Genomic DNA, 22,716 nt, shown 5'->3' with positions numbered 1-22,716 from the left:
TTTAATTTTATTTTTATTTCAGATACTTTTTTACTTTCAAACCCTTTACAGTATGATGCATGTATTTATTTAATAAAGAAAAAAAATAAACAGCATATTTATTTTCTGTTTAGTCCCTTTCCTTTGAGAGTATTTTATTATAAAAGAATTGGATTTGAAAGAATTTGGGGTTGAAATGTCTTCTTTACATATTGTCTTTAGTGTTGTTGACTAGAAATACCAGATATTTTTCCAAAATTTTAATTCATGTTTCAAGGATGAAATATACAGAAGATAAACGGAAATAAAAACTAAGGTCCTTCTTGTCCCCTAATATTTCCTCTTTCTAACACAAAATAAAACATTTCTACTAGAAATCCATATATGAAAATCACAGTAAACATATTAGTCAATGATCCAGATACATGCTTCCATTTTCCAATTCAAAATGAATTTGGAAATACAAACAGATATGACCTGAATAAAATATGTTAATATGCTGTTTTACCTTCCATTTCACCTAATGTTCTTTTTATTTCATCTGGAAAGTTAATACACAAATGTTAGTATTTTCTGAAATCCTGCCTCATTTAGCTATCAACAATTTCCCAATTTAAGTGTTTCAAGGTCACATTTCCAATGATAATATTTATTTTTAAGTTTAAATTTCCTGTTTCTTAAGTCTTTCAATATGCCTTTTTTTTCAGTTTGATTTTTTAAAATGTCTTTTTTTAATGTTTTCATGTACCAAAATCTTATTTTCAGTTCACATTTGAATGCTAGTTATTTGAGTAAATAACCACAGCTTCAAGATTATTTTATTGCTTCATGGCTCATTGTTGCAGATAAATGATCTGAAGTCAACCTCATTTTTCCCTGTGTTATGCTTTTTTCTTAAGTTTATGTCTTGACTCTCCTTTGTTCTTGAGGTCATTAATTTCTGAACATATACCCTTGCCAATGAAAGTTGTGGGTTTTTTTGTTCTGAATTTATAACTCTCTCAGAAGCTTAAGAAAATTGTTGTCTACCATTCATTCATTTTTTCATTCATTCAGTCATTCAACAAGTACTTATTAAGTGCCTATTATGTTTGAGACAGTGTTCTGAGTACAGGGGACGTAGTAGGTGGCAAAACAGAGCCAAGTACCTGCAGTCTGACAAAAGAGACTGAAAATAAAAGTGTACATAAATTATTTGACTGTAATCAGCATTGTAGGGATAAATATAGCAGAGCTAGAGAAAGATGGAGTGCCCCAGACTGGGTTGGAGGGGTAATTTTATAAAGCATAAACAGGGAAAGTCTATGGATATACTGACATTTGAGCAAAGACCTGAAGGAATCAGTCAAACAGTTATTTTATGGAAGTGTGTCCCAGACAGGGGGAACAGACATATTCAAAAGTCCAATTCTTATTTGAGTTAAGAACATGGTAAACAAGTGCAAGGAATATAAAAAGGCCAGAGTGGCTGGAGTGGATGAGGGGAAGGAGATGAGTTCAGAAAGGTAGTTGTGGCATCCGAACACTAAAGCCTTCATATTGTAAAGGTTCTGATCTCTATTATTCCTTCTAGCACATGCTAAATGAATCCTAAATACCCTAGATTTGCTCTTCTTTTCTCTAACTCTATTCATTCTTTCCATTTTGATTCCTTTGCACTTTTTAATGTATTAAGATAAAACCTCCATACAATCTTATAGCTTACCAGAGTGAATCATCAAGTCTGTCTATTTTACTATTCATCTGATGCAGGAAGTTGTAAAAAGTATATCTAGTTATGTTTTTAATTTCCAGGAATATGATTTAACATTAAATATATCTATTATGGTCTTTGAATTTATGTCTATATTTATAGACATCCACATCGGGTAGTCGGAATGCTCATCTTCAACCCAGGTAGGAACTCTGTACAAAACCAAGAAATGCAGATTCTGCTTAAAGAAACCTTAGGTTTTTTGGACCATGTGAGACAAAGTGGGCAACAGGAGGAGATTATTGAATTTACCATTGATGTGTAGCTTGGCTCTTGATTCCTTCAGGGGTATGTGTGTAAGGCTAATAGCAGCAGGATGGTGTAAAGCTCTGATAATGTTACCCTGTTTCTCTGACCCAAAACCTACACTGGCCTCCCAAAATAAAGCTCATCACTCACTATTCTAATCGTGGAATTACTTAACTTTATTCTGAGGACTTATACTGAAGTCAGCCACTCTGATGAAGAAACATTCAAAAGGCCACTTAATATATGCATTAACTGGCTGGTCTCTCAAGCAAATGTTCCTTCTGTAGGAAAAGTTTTTTGATCCTTGGGTTTTTTTTAATATATCACATTTATGTATATGAGATTATTATTATCTTTGTCAGATTCCTTGAGCTTTCTATCTTATACAGTATCTTACCGGTCTTTGGGTTCTCCTTCTCAACATTGCTATGCATTTGATTTTATCTTAGTATTTTTGTTTCATTTCACTGAAATTTGAGTATGGAGAAATGGTCAATATTTGTATTCTTCCAGCCATGTCCAGTTAGATGTATCCTACTGGATATTTGTCTGACCTAAAAATTATGAACTCTCTCCAGCTTAATGTTCATAAACAATAAATGTTAAGAACAAATTAAGCAGGAACATTTATGTACTTGAGAAAGCTTTCCTCTAGACATAGTTCTGAGTGGAAATGTACACTTGGCATTTTTTTAATAGTAAGGAGGTATATAAAATTGAAGGGTAAAGATTGACATCTTTTATTTTTCTCTATTTTGCAGTTTATGGATATTCATTTCTTCCATTTTCATTTTTGTGGTTTCTAACAGAAGGAAGCAAATCAGGGGCACCTGGGTGGCTCAGTTGTTAAGCATCTGCCTTCGGCTCAGGTCATGATCCCAGAGTCCTGGGCTCGAGCCCCGCGTCAGGCCCCCTGCTCAGTGGGAGGCCTGCTTTACCCTCTCTCATTCCCTCCACTTGTGTTCCTGCTCTTGCTATCTCTCTCTGTCAAATAAAATAATAAAATCTTTAAAAAAAAGAAAGAAGCAAATCAACTTCTTTTTCTTCACAACAATGAAATACTAGCCAAATATACCAGTTTCTGAATAATAATGGAATCTAATACAAGGTCTCAAAAATAAATACAACTATTTACTTGATAAGGAGTAATTTTTTCAGAAACTACAAGAATATTTTCCAAATCCACCCCCCATTATCAAATGTTAAGTAGGTGCAATTCTCATAATAGCAAAGTTCTTGAGTAAGACAACTCAGAGATTTTTATCTTATTACTTTGACCATTTTGCTGTAAAAAAGGATACCTTTGCATAAATGAGTTTAAAATATTTTACTACACATACGAAACTTCCAATAATTCAAATCCTAACAACTATTTTGTGCTAGAACCACACATTTTTTTTCCTGAGAAATTGAGGTTACCATGCCAAATTTCCTGAGATAACAATACCATCATTTTTCCAAAAGAATAAATACAAATAACAGAGTATGAACATAACTTTATTGTATTGCATGAGAAATTTGAAGTTCAAGGATTTCATTATTGGGGTATATTATTTTATTATTTTATTTTATTATGTTATGTTAATCACTGTACATCACATCATTAGTTTTTGATGTAGTGTTCCATGATTCATTGTTTGTGTATAACACCCTGTGCTCCATTCAATAGGTGCCCTCTTTAATACCCATCACCAGGCTAACCCACCACCCCACCCCACCCCCCTCTAGAACCCTCAGTTTGTTCTCAGAGTCCATAGTGTCTCAGGGTTTGTCTCCCCCTCTGATCTACCCCCCTTCATTTTTCCCTTCCTGCTATCTTCTTTTTTTTTTAACATATAATGTATTATTTGTTTCAGAGGTACAAGTCTGTGATTCAACAGTTTTACACAATTCACAGCGCTCACCATAGCACATACCCTCCCCAATGTCTATCACCCAGCCACCCCATCCCTCCCACCCCCCACCACTCCAGCAACCCTCAGTTTGTTTCCTGAGATTAAGAATTCTTCATATTAGTGAGATCATATGATACATGTCTTTCTTTGATTGACTTATTGACATATTTCACTCAGCATAAAACCCTCCAGTTCCATCCTCATCATTGCAAATGGCAAGATTTCATTCCTTTTGATGGCTGCATAATAGTCCTTTGAATATATATACTACATCTTCTTTATCCATTCATCTGTGATGGACATTTTGGCTCTTTCCATAGTTTGGCTATTGTGGACATTGCTGCTAGAAACATCAGGGTGCACGTACCCCTTCGGATCCCTACATTTGTATCTTTGGGGTAAATACCAGTAGTGCAATTGCTGGATCGTATGGAAGCTCTATTTTCAACTGTTTCAGGAACCTCCATACTGTTTTCCAGAGTGGCTGCACCAGCTTGCATTCCCACCAACAGTGTAGGAGGGTTCCCCTTTCTCCGCATCCCCGCCAACATCTGTCGTTTCCTGACTTGCTAATTTTAGCCATTCTGACTGGTGTGAGGTGTTTTCTCATTGAGGTTTTGATTTGGATTTCCCTGATGCTGAGCGATGTCGAGCACTTTTTCATGTGTCTGTTGGCCATTTGGATGTCTTCTTTGGAAAAATGTCTGTTCATGTCTTCTGCCCATTTCTTGATTGGATCATTTGTTCTTTGGGTGTTTAGTTTGATAAGATCTTTATAGATTTTGGATACTAGCCCTTTACCTGATATGTCATTTGCAAATATCTTTTCCCATTCTGTCGGTTGTCTTTTGGTTTTGTTGACTGTTTCTTTTGCTGTGCTATGTTATTTCTACTGCTCAGCGGGAGCCTGCTTCTCCCTCTCCCTCTGCCTGCCGCTCCTCCTGCTTGTGCTCTCTCTCTCTCTCTGTGTCAAATAAATAAATAAAATCTTAAAAAATTTTTTTCATGAGTAGAAACAAATTTTAAGAAACAATTAAATAGTCAAGTCATTTAAATAACTTAGGACCACGACAAATATGTAAAAAAGGTTGATTCTCCAAGTTAAACAGTTACACTTAAGTTATTTGCATGCACTCACAACAGAATTATTAGACTTGTGCCAAAATGTAAGATCTGAAACAAATAGCTCAGTTGTAAATAGTGTCAGTTGATTTTTTCACTATTAGCATATTCTCAATTATGTATATAGCATTTGTACTATATGTACAAATATATGTACATATGTATTTTGTATATCTATGAGTATATACGTAGGGGTATATGTACAGAGTATATATGTAGAAGGGCTTCTTCTTTCCATTTCCTTCCCTTCTTGTACACGTTAGTCCTGAAGCCATGGGTGGGCAAGGCAGCGCCAGCAAGGAAGGGTGGCCTCCAGAACAGGGTGTGGAGGCCCATGCAGGACAATGTGGCATTTACCTAGTAGGGTTGCATGGCAGGGGATATTGGAGCCTGAGACAGCTGATGAAGGCATCCAGATTGAGGGACAATAGACACAGAGTGTCTGAGCATGCTCAGAGTAAGGATGAGTGTTGAGTGTCCTAGCCTGAGCAGTTTGAGAAGGTTGCCTGCTTGGGAGGGTTGTCCCACGGAGGGCATGAGAGCACAAAATGATTGAGTACAGGTCCTCTCAGAACGGTCCAGAAGTTCTGCACAAGGTTTTGCAGTTTAACAGGGTAAGGAGAGTGCCTGCACAGGGTGCTACCAAGCACTGGTATTGCAGCCTGAACAGGATGAGAAGGACCTTCACGGAGAAGAGTACAGTTCACGGAGAAGACACTGAGAATATGATATTTGAGTAGGTTAAAAATGAATAATAGAGAAAGTCACATGGATTTTGGGCAAAAAAGACCAATATTTTATTTGAATAGTGCAAATAAATTATCTTTGTGTGTTATAGTCTTTTGTTACTTTATGTAGAAAGTATGAAAGGAATAAAACTAATTACAGCTTAAAAATCTAATGGATCATTAATATTATTTTCAAAAGAAAAATAGTTTTGGCAGCAGGATAGAAACTGGAATGTGAAGGGTATCATTATCTAATACATGAGAAAAATTCTACTTTTACAAAACCAGATGATGCTACCAGGAAATCTTACACGCACTGGTCAGCATTTCTTACACATATGAGAGGAGCTAGGATTTCCACTCCCTGCATAGGTTTAGTGTGTCACCCTGGTCATCCACTAATGTTGAACATCTGTTTTTTGTTTTCACTGAAAGATGTCTCATTTGGACTGCCAGAAAGAGAATGGGGTCATTAGTTATTCTACAGTGTGAAGTTATCCAGCAGATTATCTTTATATGAGGAATAATAATGTCAGGGAAACCTCAGCCCCTCAGCCACTGCATTTAATCCTAAGGTTTGCTTTACACTGGGAGTCATCACAAGCATGATTCCCAAAGTGATTGCCAAACTATCACAAATCTCCAAACAAAAACAAAAGTAGTTTTATATAGTATTTATCACTGTAAACTGATATTATTTGGAGACTAAAGTAAAAACAAAAGTAACGAGAAAGATACTTATGTGCCTGCTGAATTACCAGGATTTGAATTATGTTTAGTTAGTTTTTATTCATATATGTTTGCTGAAAATGAATAATTGATGTGACTTACTCTCTATTACATTGTTTATTTGATTATTTTATTAACTGTAACATGTACTGTCCATCATGTTGAACAATTGGAAACTTACTATTTTATGTGAAAGATCATATTCCAGAAGAGAAATAAGTTGCTGTATATTATGTCTTTAATATTTTTATTATGTGATACAATGTATGAAACCAAATTCATTATCACTTGAATTTTTTTGACTATACATAGGCCATAAGGTACTATTACAGGTTTTGATATGAAGAGCTTATATGTTAAGTGGTGCTCTCTTTTTTTTGCTTAAGAAATCAGTTTTTATATTCATGTGTTTGTGTCCTTCTAAGTTATGTAAAATATAATAGATGAGCAATCATGTCCTTCTAAAATGTAAAATATCCTTTTGAACTTGATAACTAGAAGCTTTTTGGAAGACTCTTAGTAAGATAATTGTTGGCTTTTAATTTTTATGTACATTTTCTATAAACACTCAATGTAAATGTAGACCTATATTCACTCATTGTGTTCATAATTTAAATTTGAAAACAATAAAAACAAAAATGATGTTATACGCAGAAGAAATGGAATAATAATTTCAGTGTGACATAGTAACACAGAGATCATGTTGAGCAAGTCTTTATTTAAAAAATGCAGAACCATTCTAATTTCATCCCTCTGTTTCTTAGTTGTTTTCTATTTTATAAAATGGAAGTGTTATGAAGATACAAGAATACCTGGAAACTCTGTGTGTGAATTTATATAAATATAATTAAGTTATTTATGTACTTGATAATTATCCATTATAAGCTACCAATAGAATTTTATTTCAAAACTCTATTTGTCCTTGAAGATCTGACTCTGTATTCATATCTGATGCTTGGCTCAAACAAGTTATCGCATCTCTTTTTGTCATGTGCCTGTTTAACACCTAGGCCTTTGTTTTCTAGCTGCCCACAGTTATACATGTTCAAGGTTTGCTTTGATTTTAAATCTAGTAGTTTGAATCACAGTACAGAATACTATATAACTAAAAAAGTATTGGCACATTTAATCAATCGAGTCTTATTTTCTTATAGGACGATGTCAAAAATGAATATTTGCAAAGGGAACAAAAAAAGGAATGGAAAAATTTCAAGGTACAGCACTGCATATTGCAACAAAATATATAGAATAACTAATCATTCTTTCATTATGGTAACCTTTATTAAATTAGTGGTAACTTTTTCAGAGAGGACGACTATTAGGGAATACAATTGTAATAAATTGATGTTAAAGAAAACAGTTTTACTGAAAAAAATATTGTTTAATTCTTTGTAGCTTAAGTAATTAAGCAATAATTGAATTACTAAATTAAAATTATTAATTCTTTATAGCTTAGTACTGTCTTGTAAGAAACATGTAAAATAAATTTGTAGTAATTCCATTTTTTTTCCAAATTTAGAAGGAAGATTATGCATTAAGTACCTACTCTGTGCTAAACAATTTATATATGCTGTATCGTTTAACTCTTTAACTACAGTTTTTCTTATTTTATGGCAGAGGAATCTAAGGACTGTGGAGATTAAGGAACTTGTTCAAATGACAAAGATAGTTAGTATAACTGCCAGTAATACAACTGGGTTTGCCCAGTTCCAGAAGCAATGAGTTATTTTTAATTTTATGTTTTTTTCTGTGAGAGCTATAGCATGAAGTTGGCAAGTGAGGATAAAACTATCTTTATTTTGTAATATATATGCCAAAGGAAAAATTAGTGACTATGATGATTTTCACACTGCTACGGAATTAATCTAATTTTTTGGCACATGAAAATTTGACTCCCAGAATCATTATCATTATTATTATCACCATCATCATCACCACTATCCCCACCATCACTTATCCAACAGTGGGTGAAACCCTTTAAATATCTCATTTGTGTGCCTCTTTAGTGAATTTAGAAACAAAAAAGAAATAGCTCTGGAAACTGTGGGACAGCTAAGACACATAGTCTCCAATATATGAAGAAACTTTTAAAACATAGCATAAGGAAATAAGACAATGCATCATCTTTTATGGTAACAACCTCTCTTTATTTTTCTGGTTAACATGATAGATTAATCTGGTATGAGACACAGCATAATTAATAGAAAGTAAAAATAACAGGCAGAAATTTTAAATAGGGCATTTTATTTTAAAAAACTCTTAATACTGTATAATTTAATCTCTTTTTTTAAACTTATTTTACTTAAATTCAGTTAACATATAGTGTATCATTAGTTTCAGATACAGAGGTCAGTGATTCATCAGTTGCATATAACACCCAGTGCTCATTACATCACGTGCCCTCCTTAATTCCTATCACCCAGTTACCCCATCCCCTGTAATTTGATCGCTTTAACTACTGTTATTGTTTTTCTTATTTTATGGAAATAAATAGATAGAAAAAAGGGTAAAGGTCTTCAAGCAGCTCAATCTTAGGCTCTGGATCTAGGACACCATAGGTGAGCAGTGCACAACTACTACATGACTTTAAGCCCAATATGTACTTCTCTTTTATGTTGTAGGCATGTATGGTAGGGTAGGAACACTGACCCATTTAGTAAGAAGTATGTCAGAAAAACTTTCCAAATATTTATTTCTATTAAGAGAAGAACAGTGAAGCCAAGAGTGGGATGAATTCCCACATCAAAACACTACTTCCCATAGCCATCTGCAATGATGAAGGCTTTGGCAGAGTGACAGTTTGCTCTTGCTTTGAAAAATTCCTGTGTTCTTGATAAGCTAGTTCTTATGAGTTTGGTCATATTCTTGTCAGTTTGTGAGCACTAATTTAGCTCCCACCGGGATTTGCATTACTCCAAATATTATAATTTACTAAAGATTAGGTATTTTTTTCTTTTAAGTTCAGGTTCTTTCCAAAATAAAATCTGATCATTTCTTTAACACTATACACAAAAATAAATAAATAAATATTTAATACTTTCCCATTATTCCCTTAAGAAATCCAAATCTGGGGATGCCTGGGTGGCTCAGTCGCTTAAGCATCTGCCTTCGGCTCAGGTCATGATCCCAGAGTCCTGGGATCAAGTCCCGCGTTGGGCTCTGTGCTCGGTGGGGAGCCTGCTTCTCCCTCTGCCCCTGCCTGCCACTCCCCCTGCTTGTGCTCTCTCTCTGACAAATAAATAAAGTTGGTGCAGCCACTCTGGAAAACAGTATCAAAAAGTTGAAAATAGAGCTACCATACGACCCAGCAATTGCACTACTTGGGTATTTACCCCAAAGATACAAATGTAGTGATCTGAAGGGGTACATGCACCCAGATGTTTATAACAGCAGTGATTAACATAACATAATAAAATTTTTTAAAAATCTTAAAAAAAAGAAATACAAATCTGTTTTTGAAAATTTGCACGTGATTTTTTAAGAACTTTGCCCCTATGAAAATCTCCTACCTTAGTGAATTTCTTTCAATTCCCTAAAAGGCCATTCTCTGTATTGTCTGAAACACCTTCACTCTAACTGATTTGTAACTGATTATTGTCAGTTTCACTACTAGATTGGAGTTTCAAGAAGGGTGAGATAATGACAAGCATAGTGCCTATTACCTGATGAGAACTCACTAATTATAAAGAATGAATGAATGATAAACATACTACGAGAGATGCTTTTACTGCTGAAATAGCCTAGAATAAAGCTGCCCTAACTTTGTTGATGTCTTCCGAAATCTTGAAAGGAGGAATCCCTGGAAAATCTGGGAGCTCAAGGACCTTCATCCCTGCTGTCAGACACACTTTCACCACATATTTAGAAAATGATTCATGAACTAGATGGATGTGTAAGACTCTCAGATTTATTAAAGGAACAATTTATCCACAGAGCAATCCACAGAGTTATATCTGATGTTTGTTGCTTTTGTCCCAAGTAAATTAAGATTATTTGCCAACTGTGCAAATATATCTGCCACAGGAATTCTTGTTGAAAATGCCCTGTTACCTATCATTTGATTATTGTTCCTATCAAGATGTCTGTTCTAGAGCCAAGGAGTTGTTGTGGAACTCAACCTTGATTTCCTTTCTTCCTATAATGTATATATCAAGGAATATTGAAAAACCTAAGCATTTTTTTTAATTTCACGAGAGTGAACACATCAGATTTCAGTCTACAGGCATTATACATATACTAACAAGAAGAGATTGTGAGCTTTCATATTCATGCTTTCTAGCTTAGCGGCCTTAAGCAGTATGGGTGTTCTATAGATATTTTCCCACTGAGTCATAAAAACTGGAACTAAAAACCAATTGAAAGCGTATGGAATGTGTTAATCAAGGTTTAACAAACTACTCCCCTCCCCTCAAACAAAACCAACCAAACCAAAAACATTTGACTTGTAACATTTGCCAGTTTTCATGGTGTAAATATCCCCATCATTGCCAGTTTCAAGCCCCCAGTGTAAGGTCACTTTAAGTATAGTTGGGAGAGATGCACACAATTGGCCCTCTGGGAATTGGCCCCAGAACACAAGTGGTTCTTGATGTCTGTGAGATTATCCATTTACACAAACCTGATTTAACAACTAGGCCCAGAAAAAAAATGTGGCTTTTAATTTTCAACTTACAGAGAATAATGGAAGTGATGAGGAAATTGGGAGTCCTTCCACCAAAACTGGTTGGAGGGCTGGAATCAGGAAGGATGAGATAGCCCCTTAACAGTATAATGGAAGATTAAGTAAAAAGTAAAAATTTGAGGGGAAATAATCATTTTTCGGTATGAACTAACAATAACCAAAAAAAAAAAATTCTAGATTTGCCATATATTCTTTCTGGTTCTAAGTTAACTTTTTAGTGAAAAATGTTTGGCATCAATTCTTATTTATATTGTTCATTTTGACAATATATCCCAGGCAGCCGTGCCACCTGATCTCCCTGCAATTCCTGTCTATAGTCAAACCTCTTCGCGATTTGAACTCCTAGAATAAACATTCAGCTTTTTGTGCTTAATTTTCCCTCCCAAGGTTTTTCCCTTCAGACCATTCTATTCAGTTTAGCTTTCTTACTCTTCCAGAACAAATTCTACTGTGGCTTTGTTCTTTGTGTTTTCCCCTCAATCCTCTTACCCAAATTGAGATCCTAGGACTCCCTCAGTCACAACATGCATCACTCTCAGTTGAATATTCCTGATTGCCCCTAGCTCCCACTGGTAGTCTTTTTTATGGTCTGTAATTTACAATTAAATACATGGCTATATACTGAACTATTATTTGCTAAATATTTTGTACATGTGTCTCCTTCTCTCTTTTGAAGTATATATTAAGGTACTTGCAAATAGATACTGTGCAAAACAGAATAGTGTTGAAAACATAGGGAAACTTAATAAATAATGTTAACTGAAATGTAGAACTGGAAAGAGTAGTTTGATAGATGCCTTTATCAGATTTTACTTTCATACCTTAAGGTATTTTAATCCCTTTAATAGTCTTAACCAAAAATGATATTAAATAATAGTTGCAATCTATATATTTCATTCAAATTTATTCTCAGAATAGGGATTTTTTTGTTTTTGGTTTTTAGTTAATCTAATCATTTGGAATAAAATAATTTTATTTTTTTACTTCTATTTTTTGTACTTTCAAGTTTTTATTTAAATTCCAGTTAACATATGGAATAAAATAATTTAAAAAGTTACGAATCAGAGTGGAATTGTGAGCCAGAGTAGAAATTCATTTTAACATAAAAAAATAACTGAAGCAAATAGAAACATTACAAAAAATTTAAATGAAATCACATTTCAAAATATCTGAAGTAGTCACTCCATATTAATTTTCAAACTGTATTTAGAAATTTTTAATGTTAATACTCAATAGGTCAAATAAAAATCCAAATTATGGACTCAGCTCTGGTCTATAATTACAATTTTCATGGGTTAAATGGTTTTATGAAGTTTGCAGAAGGGGTCCAATGGTCAGAGATTGATTTTAATGGACATATTAAAAGATTAATGGTATTTGTTAGTTTTTAAGGCTTATTTTAATTAGTCTTTATACCTCAGCATCTTGAATTAATCTAAGAATATTAACTGCTTATTACTTTCAAGAAGAGCAAAACTGACTATACTGCATATCTCCAAATTGTGCTGAAAAAGCACAACTCTTAAAAAAACAAAAACAAAAAATAACTCCACTAAAATACTCATAAAGAAAACAAAACAAAAAATTCTTCCTCACTTAGGTTATAGCCAATATAAGTTATTTCTTCTCCTTAAGTCCAGAGCCAAAAACACATAATTCTTTGGGGCAAAAAAAACCCAATTTTAGGTAAATATAAATGTCCAAATGCACTAGCTGCATATATATTTTTTATTATTGACACATGTTTAAATCAGCATTCATACCAGTTTCTTTGGCCCTAATATCATGCCTCTACTCTATCCCTTCAAGTGAAATTAAATACCACTTAGTCATCTCTTCTGTAGGCTATATTTGATTAGTTCCCTCAGTTCCCCTTATAAATTCTATTTTCCTTTTTTAAGATTGTTTTGTTGCTCTCTTTTGGACCCTCAATGATTAACATAAGACCACTAAATTAAATTTCACTTCTTATGCCTAAGTTTCTATGTACCAAGTTATTATATTAATTGACCCGATGCTCCAGGCTAGTCTTCATGAAATGGAATACATTATTGAGAAGTGAAAATCTTTTTCTCATTATAACAACTATTGGTTGGTTGATCTTTTTGTTCCAAAATTCATATTTGCTTATTCTTCCCGCTGAGATTAATAGGACAAGAAATATTAATTATTAATCTGTAACATGTATCTATAGCTTTTAAATGGAGACCTCAAGCTTTTTTTAATTTTTTATTTATTTTTTTTTTGCCTCTCTCTCACTCTCATTTCTCTTTGAGAACATTGTCTCATTATTTGAAATTCTCCTCTGTTTATCTTGTCTAGCTTTTAAGCTCCTTGAAGGTAAGTTCTCTTGTTTACAGAGCTATGTCCAGAACTAAGCACAGACATGACAGGCCTTCAGGAAGCATTAGTTCAATGATGACAATGAATGAATATCTGGATAACTCAAATGACTCATTATCTCTTGACATGTAAAAAAAGAAGAAAAAAATTCATACAATTTGTTAATATTTATCGAGCACTACTCTGTGACTGGCTAAATAATCAGGAGTAAACAGAAATGAAATCATCTCTAGCTTTTGTGGACCTTCTGGACCTCTAATGGAAGATACAAAAATTACAGAAACAAAGACACAAATAAGTATACACATAATATTGTAAGAAGTTTTCTAAAGGATGCTGTAAAGGAAAAAAAAGATTGGCATGTGAGATAAGATAGGTTTATTTAACAGTTTTTCCTTAATTTATTTGAATTTGCTTTACTATCTTGTTTAAGACTAAGCCAAAATCCTTAGTTATATAGTTATATTGAGATAATTTGTGATTTTTGATGCCATTCTGTTTAGCACTTTTGATCATCCTTATTTCGTTTTTAATTTGTCTGTATGAGTATACATATATATCAGGCTCAATAAATTTTTTGTAGGGACAATTAACCATATGAGTTCTACCTGTAGAAAAATAATCATAGATCTCAGATTCATCTATTTTTCTATCATATTAAAACATCTTTCAATTCTGGGGTGCCTTGGTGGCTCAATCAATTAAACGGCCGACTCTTGATTTTGGCTCAGGTGTCGATCTCAAGGTCATGATTTGAGCTCTGCACTGGGCTCCACGCATGGAGGCTACTTAAAAAAAAAATCTTTCAATTCAATACTTTAAGATTTATTTACCAAGGGTAACTATATATGAAATACCTTTCTAGTTTTAATTGTTCCTTTGCTATTTATGTTAATTTTGTGCAATATACATAGTAATGTCTTATCTTGTACACATACAGTTTTGTAATTTTTTCTTTAATGTATTACTTCAGGAAATATCCATGATGCTTAATATAAAGATATATATATTTCTTCAGACCAATTATAATTCCAAAGTTGTTTAAAACAGCAGCTAATGATATAGCATCTGTCTAAATTGTACATAGGCCAATTGCAAATATTACATTCAAAGGCCTAGTGTCCATTTATCAGTGGTAGGAGAATGGAAATTCAGTGATGAGATTCAGGACAGCAGGGCAGAAGAGCTAAATCAGTTACTGTTAGAGAGGCACTTCATATAAAATGGAGAGCATATCATTATCACAGGTCTTGGAGAGAGAAGCCGGGTTATCGAGCCCCAGTGGAAAAAAAAAAAAGGTTTAAAGTCCATGTAGGAAGACAATATTTTGGCACTTCTTGTTTGGTTGGTTGTTTTTATTTAGAAATCCAAGCCAAACATAGAGTAGGAGGGAAAAGTTGACAGATGATATTATATATATGTATATTACATACAATATAATTGTATGTAATTGTATATAATATACATATATGTATGTACGATATATATATTGTATATACATGTATATGTATATATAATATACACCTGTATATATATGTATGTATGTATATGGAGGATTCTGCATGGGGAAGGCTAAGCCAGGCCATGAATGGATTCTCCTGTTACGCACAACTTGCGTTTTAGAATTCAAGATGTATGCCTTCAAGCAAAGAGTAGGAAAGGAGCTTGGTCTCTGAGACACACAATAATTTCTCAGGTACCAGAAGAGACAAGTAGGTCCACAAAGTACCACGAACAGAGTGTTCACATCAACAACAAAAGTACTTTCTCATCTCATCCTCATGGTGTACTGAGATACCCATGTAACCAATAAAAGGCGCAAGGTTTGTAGGTACCACTTTATAAAATCAGGATTATGTTTGGCCTGGTAATTACAGCAGGAGACAAAGTCTGCTGGGTAGACTTTAAATTTCTAATAATTTTTTTTGTTTCAACTTTACTGAGTTATAATTGACACATAAAATTTAAGATATTTTAAGTGTATGTCGTGGTGATTTGATATGTTTACATTGTGAAAAAATTCCCCTATCTAGTTAATTAACACACCTATCCCCTCACATATTTATCTTCTGGTGTGTGTGAGAGAGAACGTTTAAGCTCTATTCTTTTAGAATTTTTGTATAATTTAAATTCTACAATACACTGTTGTCAACTATAGTCATCATGTTATACATTCATCCTCAGAAATTATTCATCTTATAGCTAAAAGTTTGTACCCTTTTACCAAACTCTCCCTCTTTGTCCCACCCCCAGCTAACTACTTTTCTACTATCTATTTCTATCAGTTTGATTTTTTTAGATTTCACATATAAGTAATGTCATACAGGATTTGTCTTTCTCTGTCTGACTTATCTCACCTCACTTAATGCCCTCAAGGTCCATCCAGGTTGTCACAAATGGCAGGATTTCCTTCTCTCTCATGGCTGAAGGATATTCCATTATATATACATACCACATCTTCTTTATACATTTATCTGTTGGTGGATGATTAAGTTGTTTCCACATCTTGGCTATTATGAATAAGATGTAAACATAGGAGTGCATATATCCCTTTGGTATCTTGTTTTCATTTCCTTTGGATATTTACCCAGAAGTGGGATTGCCAATCATGTGGTAGTTCTGTTCTTAATTGTCTGAGGAACCTCTATATTGTTTTCTAGAGTGGTTGAACCAATTCATATCCCCACCAAGAACATCCAAATGTTCCTTTACCTCTTCATCCTTGCCAACATTTGTTAAATCTTGTCTTTTTAGTGATAACCATTCTAACAGCTGTGTGGTGATATCTCATTAATTTTGATTTGCATTCATAATGATTAGTGATATTGAGCATCTTTTCAAATAGCTGTCGGCCATTTGTACATCTTCTTTGGAAAAAATGTCTATTCAGGTCCCCTGCTCATTTTTAATCAGATTGTTTTATGCTATTTAGTTGTTCTTTATAATTTTGGATATTAATTCCCTATCAGATATATGATTTGCAAAGGAATAAAAGGCATCTAAATTGAAAAAGAAAGATAAAACTGCCTCTAGTTGCAGATAACATAATATATACAGAAAACCCTAAAGATGGCACACAGAAAAACCTATTAGAAGTAATAAACAAATTCAATAAATTTGTAGGATATAAAATCAACATACAAAAATCAGTTGTATTTGCATACACTAATAATGATTGATCAGAAAAAATATATTGAGAAAACAATGTCATTTACAATTGCATCAAAAGAAATAAATTTAATCAAGGAGGTGAAAGATCTGTACACTGAAAACTATAAGACATTGATGAAAAATTGCAGAAGATACAAATAAATGGAAAGACATCCCTACACATATATTGGAAGAATTAATATTGTTAAAATGTCCATGTTACCCAAAGCAATCTATAGATTCAATGCAATCCTTGTCAAAATTCCAATAGCATTTTTCACAGAAACAGAACAAACAATCTTAAAACTTATATGGAACCATAAAAGAGCCCTGCCCCTGCCCCCTGCTCGCTTGCTCTCTCTCACAAATAAATGAGTCTTAAAAAAAAGATTATATGTATTTTCATGGACTCATACATACAGGCATATATATAGCTATAATATTATGCATACATTTTTGTTTTAATTTTGTCCTGACTACTATGCACTTAATACATTTGCCTCATGTATTTTGAAGATAAAAAACATAAGCTAAGTTTGTAAATAAACTAATTTCCTGAAGAAAAAAGTCATTTGTCTCCCAATGATCACTGATTTTCCCCATCTTTGTTTACATGAACTTAATATTATTCTTGAGAATCCAAACACAACTGCCTTGCTCTCCTACACTTTCCCATATTTATCTGTAGGTGAAACTAGTCGTCATAGCTGGACTACTTTTCTGATGCTGAGCTTGACCATTTCTCAACTGCTGCTTTTGATAAAAAACATAATCATCTGGGAAATATAAATGCAGTTTCTGGAGAGAGCTGAGTTCTTCTGAGAATGATTGCCTGGTGGGCCAAGTTCTGTGATCCAAACCTGACAGGCAGTTCACACTGGAATACATGTTCAAGGGTGTGGGAATATGCAGACAGATTTTATCCTTTGTGTTTAACTTGGCAGTCTTTGTCCTCACTGCTCACTGCATTGTTTTAGAACAATGACATCTTCTTACATGATTCATATGACTAGGTTTTTAATAGAAAAACCTGTTGGTTTTCATAAGATTTGGGAAGACGAGGATGGATAGGGAGGCTGTTACAAAGGTTTTGTCCATTTTCAAACCAAGCGATAAATTTAAAAAGCTCTGTGTCCAGTGTGAATCACAAATGGAGAAGTGCTGAAATGTGTTCAAATTAATTTTCTGGTGCAATGGAAAAACACAAGCACTGAAATATCAGCTTCTGCATTTTCTCTTTTAGCTCCCCAGAATTTCTCTTTTTAATTTACTGTCCACTAAACTCATTAATTCCAAATCCTTTCTCAGCTTTGTTGCCAAACATGGTTATGTTATCCAGATAAAGAAAAATACTGTAAGAAAGAATCAGGTTCTGATACAACATAGATGAAGCTTGAAGACATTATGCTAATTGAAATAAACTAGACACAAAAGGGCATCAATATTATCTGATTCCACCTATATGAGGTGCCTTAACAGTCTGATTTTGTTTTACATTCATAGAGACAGAGGTGGGACAGTGGTTACGTGGGGCTAGAGGGTAAGCAGAATGGGAAGTTATTGTTTAATGATGCAGAGTTTCAGTTTGAGATGATACAGAAGTTTTGGGGGGTGGATAGTGGTGATGGTTACACAACAATGTGAATGTACTTAATGCCACTGAACCGTACACTTAAGAGGGTTAAAATGATAAATATTATGTATATTTTACCACATTGAGAAAAGAGAGAGAATAAAGGCATAAAACAAATGAAAACATTTTAGACTGTATTCTAATCCCCTAATTTTCAAGAAAGAAAATTTTTCTTATTTTTCCATCTTCTCTGTCTTGATAATTAAAACTTAATGGCCTTAATTGAATAAGTACTAACACGCTATGTTACCAAGTCTAACATAACAGCAACAATAAATCAGCAAAACCTACTGTGAGTTTTCCTAAGACTTCACTCTTTAAATAATGTATATCTAACAAAGTAAATTAGTAAGAATAAAAAGAACAATCTTTAAAAAAAAAAAAAAGAACAAGATGAATGTTGCCAGCATCAATTTTCCAACTTCCACCTCTATTGTGTTTATAATGGGGCTTTCATGGAAAAATATTTGTGATCAATCCAGAAAAAGAGAAGATACAGAGAATGGTTTCTATGTGGCTGGAGGGCACTGAAAGAATGAGGGTCATTTGAAGAGCTTCTTGAAAGTTTTCCAAAGAAATTGGAATTTTATATGTTCCACAAGAAGAGAACCTGTGCCAGCTTCCCCACATTACCCAGTGAGGTGGCACGCTTCAGAGAGAATATCTTTGTGGTGAACCTAGAGATGGTAGACCACAGTGTTGTCTCACAAGTGTCAGAACTGCCCAAGGTTAAGGGATAAGTGGATTTAAAGCACAGCATACCATTAGTGACCATGCAGAGAGATCAGATGTTCTTTTTCAAAGACTTAAATTTATTAGACCCACAATTCTGAATAGAAGTGATATCTGAACGTGACAAAATCCAATTTCTCATAAGTCCAGAGAGTGAAGTTTTGGAGTGGTAGATTAAATCTAACTTAAAAAAATAAAAGGATTGTTACTTTTTTGACTCTATGGTAGAGTAAATTTTAGGGTCATTAAATGAGTTTACTTTTTCTTGAAAAAAAGTTATTAAACTTTAAAAAAAGTTCTATCTTATCATCTTGATGTCTGATAATACTTTGAAAAATAGATTTATCTTATTTGGAAATAAGCCATGAAATTTATGAAATACCATCTTAAGTTAGCTGCCTGCAAAGTCATAAATATGTTTGATGCTAAAGTGCAGTAAATTTCTATTAGACTAGTATTCTTTTTTTGGTATTATTTTCCTTCTGTCCTATGAATTGTTTTTTACCTGGCTTTACTGGTCTTCCTTGTTTTTATTTCTCATTTTATTGTAAGTTAACTCCAATCATTTTTTAAAAATATAGCAATATAGGGGCACCTGGGTGGCTCAGTTGGTTAAGCGTCCTACTCTTGATTTCGGTTCAGGTCATGATCTCAGGGTCGTGAGATCAAGCCCTGAGTCAGGATCCATGATCAGCATGGAGTAGGCTTGGGATTCTCTCTCTCTCCCTCTCTGTCTACCCTTGCCCCCACTCACACAAGTGCCCACTCTCTCCCTCTCTCTCTCAAATAAAAAATGAAATCTTAAAAAAAAGAAAATACAGCAATATAAATAAAAGAAAAATAAGCAAACATAAAGCAGTTTGAACTGATTTCCTTCCCAAATATTGTATCTGTTGGTATCTGCTTCTAGCAACAGTCTGATTTATATTCTCTGTATTTATATATTTCTCTGACATTCTGCTATCCTTTTAGTCAATGCTTTTCTTCCTTTTTACTTTTCAGTCATTATTATCAGATTATAAGTTTGCGAGTTTTTTTTTAGTTAAAAAAATTACTTAAATGAGATTGTGCTATATTTAGTACTTTTCTTTTTGTAGCAACAAAAAAGAAGAGTAAATTGGATTTAAGTCTGGACTTTACCACTTTTGAGCTCTATGACTCACAGGTTATTTAACTTCTCCAAGCTTTAATTTGGGATTTCTCAACCTATGGAACACTGGTTCCTTATGTTCCATATGTTCAGATCTCAATGAAACAATTCATATGATGATATATATTTCCTATTTTTATTATAAATCTATATGTTACTGCTGCTTGTTACTTTCAGTGTTAATAGAAAAATTAATATAAATATATCTTGAACAATTTGGATTATACTTTTAATTATCTGTTTACTGCCCTGAAATTCATTCTCTGTTTCTAATTGGTATTGTCTTATGAAAAAAATTATCCAAGTTTTATGAAAAAGAAAATTAATGACTTTAATATGTAATTTTTTTCTTTGTACCAATTGAATGGAAAATAATCATAGGATGTTAAGTGGAGAAAAAAAAGTTTTTTAGTCCTCCACAATAAGAAATGTGGTATAAAAATTAAATTTGCTGCACACAATAGTATAAGCATCTGAACTAAAAACAAACAAAAAGTTATGCTTCAACAATAGATACCATATTTAATTTCTGAAGCCTGATATAGTCAGCTTAACTATATGATCTTTTAAATTAAATTAATGTCAGCTTGAATATTACTGATTACATAGTTATTTCATAGACATTTGTTTTAATAGTTACAAAATATTTATGTTCCAACAATTAAATCTAATTTTATCATTATATATATTTAAGTAACATGTTATGTAATTATTTACATCAGCCCTGGAAGTCAACTAGGATTTTTTTGTTAAAAAGTACCTTAGTGTCCTCATCTAAAAATCAACCAAATACTCCCTTTCAGGGTTGTTGTGAGAGTTAAATGAGACATAATAAGCAAGCTACACAAACTCATTCCTTTACTTATTTATAAATATTACTTACTCCCTATGGCTTTTATTTCATTCTTTGTTTTCATAAGTAAAGTCAATATGAACAAAACCAAATGTAGAAAGAGATGTTTTTAAAATATTAATGCCATGCTCCAGATTAGGCTAAATTTTGGCATGATACAAATCCCCCAAGCCCTCAGTGACCTTCAGCAACGAAGGTTTCATTTCTCACCCCCTTGCCCAGCATAGGTTGACTGTATGTCTGCATTTTGCTGGGACTCAGAGGGTTGCTCTCACATGGAGAAAAAAAGGAACTGTGTAGGAAACAGTGGCTTCTGAAGCTTCTTCTTGGAAATGGCACCTCATGTCTTCTGTCACTGTATTGACCAGAGCAAGTTACACGGCCACCTCTGGCATCAGCGGGGCAGAGAAGTCTAAGCATCTTTTAAGGAGGGACACTCACATGAGGAGTTTCTAAAGAAAGACATCAAATATTTACATGATAATACAAGCTATTCCAGTTATTATAAGAGTTTATAATCTTGGCAAATGATAATAATAGAGCAAATCATCCCCTTGCTGTCTTATAGCAGTAATGGGAAGATAAACTTTTAAATGACATATAAAAAGAGTTTAAGGATCTCAAAAAATAAAAAGCATGCTTTATAAATCAAAAGTTATAATTTCTCCTCAAATCCTTTTTTTTACTTTAAAAAATAATTAGCTCCATTGAGAAATAATTTATAGATATAAATGTTGAGTTTTATTTAATAGAAAATTACGTATAGATTATATTTTTCTAGATTTTACTTAGGTGAAAATTCTACCTTTAAAGTTTTAAAAGAGGTTCTTTTTTGTTGTTTTTCTCTGGAATTAATGCTATGCATTCTAAGTTTCAAAGTTCAGGGATGATAAGATTAATTACTTTTAATAATCTTTTCTTTCTAGGATAAAACAATGAAAAACTCCTTGTATTATAATGGAATTATCCCAGGCTTTGGAAAATGGGACCACTGCTGGACCAGCATTCCTAGGAATCTCAAGGATACTCTAGTCAGTTATTAAAGATACCAACTCATAAGAATCTGGGGATTTCAGCATGGATTATTAATTTTTTTTGTTATTCATTTGAAACCTCTATAATGTTCTATTCAATTACCTTATAATTCTATTTCTTCCTGCAGACCAGCTTCCTACTAATTTATTCATATAAATTAATTCCTACTAATAAGTTTATATTGGACAACTGAATTTCCTTTCTATTCTTTTTTTTTTTTTTTGCTGGATTTCTCTTTATTAGGGTCTTGTATCACAAAAGGAGATAATATCTTCCATAACAATTTTTAGAGGACCAAAGACTTTTTAATAATATTTCTGACATCTAAATCCAAGTTAACATATTTAATTAAATACCATTTCTTGGCTCATTAATTTAGGTGTAAAAATGAAACAAAAGTAGGAAGTTTATTTTTGCTTTTCAAAACCTATGAAACAACAGGTTTATTACCATTTTAAACTTGTTTGCAGAGTACAGCGAATTTTCTATGCATTATATAGTACGTAAAATGACTCAGTCCATTTGGGCTTCTGTAATGAAATGCTACAGATTGGATGGCTTATAAACAAGAGAAATTTATTTCTCACAGTTCTGGAGGCTGGGAAGTCCAAGATCAAGTTGCCATTATGGTCATGTTCTGATTAGGATCCTTTTTCTGTCCACAGCCCTCATTTTCTCCCTCTG

General features: G+C 33.2%; 1 protein-coding gene across 2 annotated transcripts in view; it reads left to right on the top strand.

Moving 5' to 3' along the window:
- The window catches only part of CNBD1 (cyclic nucleotide binding domain containing 1), a 433,287-nt gene extending 411,247 nt beyond the window's left edge, over positions 1–22,040 (top strand). For both annotated transcript variants that reach the window (XM_028111485.2, XM_088023124.1), the window contains 2 exons: positions 7,610–7,669; positions 21,924–22,040. In XM_028111485.2, coding sequence (XP_027967286.2) covers positions 7,610–7,669; positions 21,924–22,040 — 177 coding nt within the window. The remainder of the gene's footprint in view (positions 1–7,609; positions 7,670–21,923) is intronic.
- Positions 22,041–22,716: the final 676 nt, after the last annotated feature.

Source organism: Eumetopias jubatus, unplaced genomic scaffold (genome assembly GCF_037043125.1).
Source record: "Eumetopias jubatus isolate StellerSeaLion01/CBP00866 unplaced genomic scaffold, mEumJub1_p1.0 scaffold_4, whole genome shotgun sequence".
Lineage (NCBI taxonomy): Eukaryota > Metazoa > Chordata > Mammalia > Carnivora > Otariidae > Eumetopias > Eumetopias jubatus.
The sequence above is the reverse complement of the archived record's forward strand: the minus strand, read 5'-3'. Positions and strand labels throughout refer to the sequence as shown.